The sequence below is a fragment of the Erpetoichthys calabaricus genome, chromosome 8, assembly GCF_900747795.2.
Source record: "Erpetoichthys calabaricus chromosome 8, fErpCal1.3, whole genome shotgun sequence".
Taxonomy (NCBI): domain Eukaryota; kingdom Metazoa; phylum Chordata; class Cladistia; order Polypteriformes; family Polypteridae; genus Erpetoichthys; species Erpetoichthys calabaricus.
The window spans coordinates 187290520-187297439 of record NC_041401.2 but is presented as its reverse complement, the minus strand read 5'-3'; the positions used below and the strand labels follow the sequence as shown (position 1 = coordinate 187297439).

At 38.7% G+C, this 6920-nt stretch overlaps 1 protein-coding gene across 2 annotated transcripts in view; it reads left to right on the top strand.

Moving 5' to 3' along the window:
* Window positions 1–368: 368 nt before the first annotated feature.
* The window catches only part of LOC114656666 (ly6/PLAUR domain-containing protein 1-like), a 109549-nt gene continuing 102997 nt past the window's right edge, over window positions 369–6920 (top strand). For both annotated transcript variants that reach the window (XR_007935566.1, XM_051930767.1), the window contains exon 1: window positions 369–825. Coding sequence is in view for 1 of the 2 variants with exons in the window: in XM_051930767.1 (XP_051786727.1) it covers window positions 777–825 (49 nt within the window). In the remaining variant the exon portion in view is untranslated. The remainder of the gene's footprint in view (window positions 826–6920) is intronic.

The window sequence follows — 6920 nt, the reverse complement described above, 5'->3', positions numbered from 1 at the left end:
GGTGAATGAATAAATAAATAAATCAGATCAGATGCTCTCCAGAGTTGACTTCTAGATTGCAATATCATAAACAGGCTGCATTTAAATTACATAAGTGGGTTCAAGTAGTAAGAAAACAGCCGCCCGCAAGGAGTGCCATTTAAAGCTGAGCAGGTTGTCCACGCCGTTATGTTTTTTGATTCGCAGAACATCCCTGCGATACACAATAAGCAAACACAGAAAGAAAGAAAGAAAGAAAGAAAGAAAGAAAGAAAGAAAGAAAGAAAGAAAGCGAAGACAAATACGAAACGTTGTGCCTTACGCGTGAATTCATGGATGGCCAGGCTTTGTTTCATTTTTTGGCTATATAAGACGCGTGATTCGCTTACGCTTCCGTAGTTTGCATCTTTTTTCTCTTCCTGTGATTATTCTGTCACTCTTTTCTACAGTAATTACTGTAATATCACAACTTAGCGCTGCTCGATCGTGTGAGCGGCTCTTCTTTCTGCCGGTGTGGATTATGAATCGCTCGCGTCCCCTTGGCGAGGAGCTTCTGTCACGTGACGGGTTGTTACGAAAAAAAAAAGAAGAAGAAGACGGCATCAGCAGCAGCAGCAACATCAGGCGGCTCTCCTCCTCGTGTCGTGTCAATCCTCACATTAGCTGGGAGACTTTTCACTCTCACGGAACTCTTGACTGAAGTGAACATATGGTGTGTTGGATCGTAGTGGGAAGTGTGCAGTCTATCTTACCACATCGGTTCTGATGTTTTATCTACAAGTGGCGGTCGGAAGAGGATGCGGCTCCTCTTGTACACAACTTTGTGTGGATTCTTACTCAGTACAGGTACCGTTTCACAGACTTATACTTTTTGTCTTGCTTTTCGCTGAAAGAAAAATAAATAAAATAAATAAATAAAAATAACGGACCTCCGCATTTACAAAGTTAGCATAAAACGACATCTGGTTGTAGCTGAATGCCCTCGATCGCCGTTGGTATCGATTGAGCGTCTGTTCCGTTGTCCGCTTATCTCGATGGCATCTTAACCCTCGATGCAATGCATAAGACGAGGCACCTAAACCGAGGCATCTGAGATTGTGTGGCGGCTAGAATTTGAAGAAGATAACGACAGGTGAGCACCGCAACTCGCTTTAGCCGGAGTGAGGGTACTGCCTCACCGTGAGCATTTTCTTGTCCATTTCATTCATTGTTATCTCCTGGACCCTTGTCTAAGCAGAAACAGTTTATAAAGTCTATGAAGGCTGCGACGGGCGCACTTTGCTAGGATTGAAGCTCATGCAACCATACAGATGACAGACCACCCCAACATATCAAGTCATAGTAAACGGCAAATGAGAAGTTGCGCTAATAATATTTTCGCATGTACAGGCAGCGTGAAGCCATCGGAAATTTGATGTAAAGCAAGAAAGTTGAAACGATGACTTGTAGAACGCCGGAGTGTCGCCGCACAGTGGCCTTTGCGAGTGTACGGTAAGCAGCCACTGAATTGGTGCGCTTTCTATTACACTCATACGGGGAATACACAGTGTGGCATTTTTGTCTTATTTCTCAAAAAAAGCACTTGGTAATATTCTAAATAAGTCAAATTATAAACTTAAGATGCATACGTTTAGGTCTTGATGCGTTTTACAGCGCCCTGCCATTACGGTATGAAACAGAAATGTCGGCACTGGCAGTAAATATAAGTAGGCGTCAGGACCACAAACTTCCCTGCGTAATTGAACCGATTGGACTCCAAAAAAAGGATGGCAGAGAATGAGTATGCAACAGTTAAGGACTGGAGACATTCAATAACAGTCCGTTTACAGACCTGACATTAATGCAGTTATGTGAAAATCCACACGGACACGGGGAGCGCAGGCGTCCGCCTCAGGAAACAGACGGACTCAAACCGGGAAGGCACTCCGGGGGAGACAGCCTTACAGAGGGTCTTGTTTTTCGATAACACAGCAGTGACCAAAACGCACGTCTCCATAAAGGGTCCGGGAAGCTAAAAAGTTGTGGTTCAACCCCCAATAGAAGGACGTCAGACATCTGCGTTACAACAAGGTGAGAAAGAATAAGACGTTGGGCTGTACAGATATGGGGATTTGACGAAGAGCGTGGCATCTCAAGAGATGGCCCTGGCTGCATGTTTTTATTTTAGGATTCAGTCTCACGCTTGTGCCTTTTAATCGATGCGCGACTGAGACAAGACAGGACACTGAGACAGAGGTTACATCCCGAGGTGACATCTGGGGATCGAGGATGACATCAGCACAGCTCCGTAAATTAAACGGACGTGGAATTTATTTGATCGAGTCGTAAGTAGTGTTCCGTGTAAATGTTAACGCAGTGTCACAAAATAACTAACAATGTTTCTAAAATGTATGCGCATTCCTCTGCCAGACATCTAGTCAAACTGTCCAAAAAGCAGGAATATAAGCCGTGCGAACCCGTGTCTGTGCATGGGACTGAAGACAATTAGAAAAGTGTGTGTATGTGAGAGAGAGAGAGAGCTGAGTAAACGACAAAAGTCTGGGGCTGCCCTGCAGACGACCACTTGGTCATATTGTGCTCTTTGAAGGACTATGGCTGCAGCGCACTTTCTATGGATAGTAGGCTGGTGATCAAGTCAGATTTGTCATGGATGAGAACACCTCAGTCAATTAGTAGACCTTTGTGATGTAACGCAGACTAGGAATTCGGCGAAAAATGTAGAGAGGAGGAAAAACGGGAAAGTAATAATAAAATATAGGACTCTTTGGGATGTACACGCAATCACCATGTCCCATAATACATATAAAATATACATTTATGTATATACAATGTGTGTACTTATATATGGAAAATAATGTGCATATATATATTAAGCACATGCATATACTATCTAACTTATATATATATACATATATATAATACACATATACTGTACAATCATATCTATCTATCTATCTATCTATCTATCTATCTATCTATCTATCTATCTATCTATCTATCTATCTATCTATCTATCTATTATATAGGATCATTTATTTGTATGTAATTACACATTATACAGTGATGATCTGGGGCTGCCCCGCAGATAATCATTTCGGTCACGTTGTGCATATTTAAGAACTATGAAGTCACCGCACCTTTCAGTTCATAGTAGGCTGGTGATCAAATCAGATATTTCATGAACAAGAACACCTCAATAATTCAGTGCACCTCTGTGATGTGTATATATATATATATATATATATATATATATATACATACACACACATGCATCCACACAACTGTTTTCGTTTGACAATATGGAATAAGGAAGAAAAAGTTAAAATGTAATTAAAAACCTTTAATCATTTTGTTGTAGTTTTTTGAACAACTGCCATGTGATGTACTGTACCTCATTAACTAGCACTTAAGTATAATTAGCACAGTTCATGTACAAGTTGTATGGCTGCCCTTTGCTTGTCTGTATCTACGTGGGGTTTATGTATCTCTTTGGATAAAATTACTTGCTAAATACATGCAAGCAAGACTAAACAGGAATTACTGCATTTGTTAATATTTTTAAGTTTTATAATGTCAGTTATAGTAGATACTTGGAAGTATCCTAAAATAGCATTGATAGAATTGTAGAAAAAGACAGAAATATGTATTCATGCCTTTACATGCTCTGTGTAACTATATAGGTTTTATATCATCCTTCCATCCATGGCTCTTTATTAAATGTATATTTTCCTATATTTTAAATGGCAACTTGGGATTAATATATAGATCTATGTAAAATGAAAACCACAAAAAAATGTATGCTAAATATACATATACAGGTACATCATCTATCTATCTATCTATCTATCTATCTATCTATCTATCTATCTATCTATCTATCTATCTATCTATCTATCTATTATATAGTGCCTTTCCTATCTATCTATCTATCTATCTATCTATCTATCTATCTATCTATCTATCTATCTATCTATCTATCTATCTATCTATCTATCTATCTATCTATTATATAGTGCCTTTCTTATCTATCTATCTATCTATCTATCTATCTATCTATCTATCTATCTATCTATCTATCTATCTATCTATCTATCTATCTATCTATTATATAGTGCCTTTCACATCTATCTATCTATCTATCTATCTATCTATCTATCTATCTATCTATCTATCTATCTATCTATCTATCTATAGTGCCTTTCACATCTATCTATCTATCTATCTATCTATCTATCTATCTATCTATCTATCTATCTATCTATCTATCTATCTATCTATCTATCTATCTATCTATCTATCTATCTATCTATTATATAGTGCCTTTCACATCTATCTATCTATCTATCTATCTATCTATCTATCTATCTATCTATCTATCTATCTATCTATCTATCTATCTATCTATCTATCTATCTATCAATCTATTCTGACGATGTGGTGATAAAGGCCAAAGCTGCAGGTTTTATGAGGGTGCGCTTTAACGTACAGTGAGTTTTAGCTAAAAGTGATTTAAGTTTCCTCCCAGGATTGTATTGGATAATTTAAAGTGATGATAAATAATTTAGCCTCTAAAATTCTCTAGGAAGGCTGCATCGTCGGTCTCGGTGGGTATTTGTAACATTTCTTCACAGAAGGCTGTAGGTTGCATTCAAGTTCTCAGCCGATATAAGAGGCTTATAAATCAAGGCCATATAAAATGTGGTATCTCATGCATAATTAAGACTGATGCTAAATTATGTTTCCTTTGTCACGAATAATTTGCATATCCACATGACAGACAGATTAGATTTATTTCATAGTCTGTATTCTCTAAAAAGTCAGTTCCTAGAAAAGCTGGGAAAAACAAGCCCTACAGGTGCTGCAAAGAGATGGAAAAATGTAAAAGGCCGCCCTTCAGGCTCTCCTAATATGGAGGTTAGCAAATTAAAAGCAGATGTTGGTCAGTCAATCTGTCCATCCCCTTCTTTTTAAACCCACATTTTCTGAGACAGCATTGTGGGGAGTCAGAACGTTTACAAGCAGATTTGTATAGCAGATGTGCATTGCAAAATGTCTGGAAAATAATGGACGGCTGGAGCGGTTAAAATGTTAGACATCAAAATCACAGTGTTGTTCATTCACATTGTAGGACCCTAAGCAAGTTGTTTAGCGTCCTGCCCTTCACGTGTAAAAAACTGGATGTAACAAAGACGCTGTTTCCTTATAGAAAGCCTTGAACAAATGTTAACCAAATTTATAATCAAAAGTCTGCTAATGACTAATTTGCCTTTAGGGTATGGTGGCAGGGTGTTGCAGCAGTTAGCGGTCCTGCCTTGTGGGTCCAGCGTCCCGGGCTCCAATGCCTGTGCCGGTGTTGTCCTTGTGGAGATTGCATGTTCTCTGTGGGTCTTTGTTGATTTTCCTCCCACATCCACATTAACATTTGACTCTAAATTGACCCCAAGTGGTTGTGTGTGTAGTCGGCCGTGTCCAGCGCCGGGGTCTCCCTAGTGCCCGCCCGTGTGGTCTACAAGCAATTCTGAATTAGATTAAGCGAATCTGAGAAAGTTCTGTTATATATTGTTGCCCGTTGCCATCTTGACACCATATATTATATTTTCTTATCACAAAAAAATTGTGCTTGTTCCCCTCTGCAATGGCCCATTTTCTGCCATTAGCCAATGCCAGTTTAGCAGATGCCACACCACTGGATTATTCATGCAGGGTCCACTCAGGACTGATGCTGAAGCATTTCCCGAATCGTTCAGATTTGAAATCGTGCATGACCTAATTAATGCAAAGCATTTCCTTAATTAGAAAACAGTCCAGAAGATTTTCATAATTGAAAACCAGCCCAGCAATTATTCACTCAGTCGAAAGATTTTTAAAAATGCATCTCTCAGTGGTGTGGACAGAAAAGTACCGAGATTTATTTTAATGATCCGCTTGCCTAACGTTTTAACTGTATTTTCGAGAAAAAAAAAAGTGGCATTTTTAAGCCTGAGTGATCATAAATGATTGCATACGGTTTTATTTTATTTTATTTTTTTTTACATCCAAGAGCTGCAGCTAATGATCCCAGTTATCCAAATAGCTGGACCATAAGAATGATAAAATATAATTAATTTCTGGTCTTGGTCCGTATTTTCTTAGTGAGCAGCGACTTCAGGAGGCCATCCATCTACAATTTCTTGCATAGATAAGTAAATAATCACTTTTCCCATAATTGCCTGAAACATTCATTTGTAGTTAACAGAAAAGAGCATTAAGATCAAATCTCAGAATTTCTATCCAAGCTGTCGGTTTCTCAGAGTAGTTTTTTTTTTACGCCAGTATTAAAGATGGTGTCGTTTCATTTAAAGGCTGGTCCCGATATTTTCACATGATGGAAATTTATTATACAGTCCTATGAAAAAGTTAGGGAACCCCTCTCAGCCTGTATAATAATTGACTTGACTTTCAACAAAACAGATAACAGCAGTCTGTCTTTCATTTCTCAGGAACATCTGAGTACTGCGGTGTTTTCCAAACAAAGATTTTTAGTGACGCAGTATTTAGTTGTATGAAATTAAATCAAATATGAAAAACTGGCTGTGCACAAATGTGGGTCCCTTTGTCATTGTGCTGATTTGAATGCCTGTCACTGCTCAATGCTGATTACTTGGTCTGATGAGCTCGCTAAGCCTTCATAGACAGGTGTGTCCCATCATGAGATATAAAGGTATTTAAGGTGGTCAATTTCAAGTTGTGCTTCCTTCCCTTTGACTCTCCTCTGAAGAGTGACAGCATGGGATCCTCAAAGCAACTCTCCAAAGATCTGAAAACAAAGATTGTTGAGTCTCCTGGTTTAGGGGAAGGCTACAAAAAGCCATCTCAGAGATTTAAACTGTCAGTTTCAACTGTAAGGAATGGAATCAGGAAATGGAAGGCCACAGGCACAGTTGGTGTTAAACCCAGCAGGT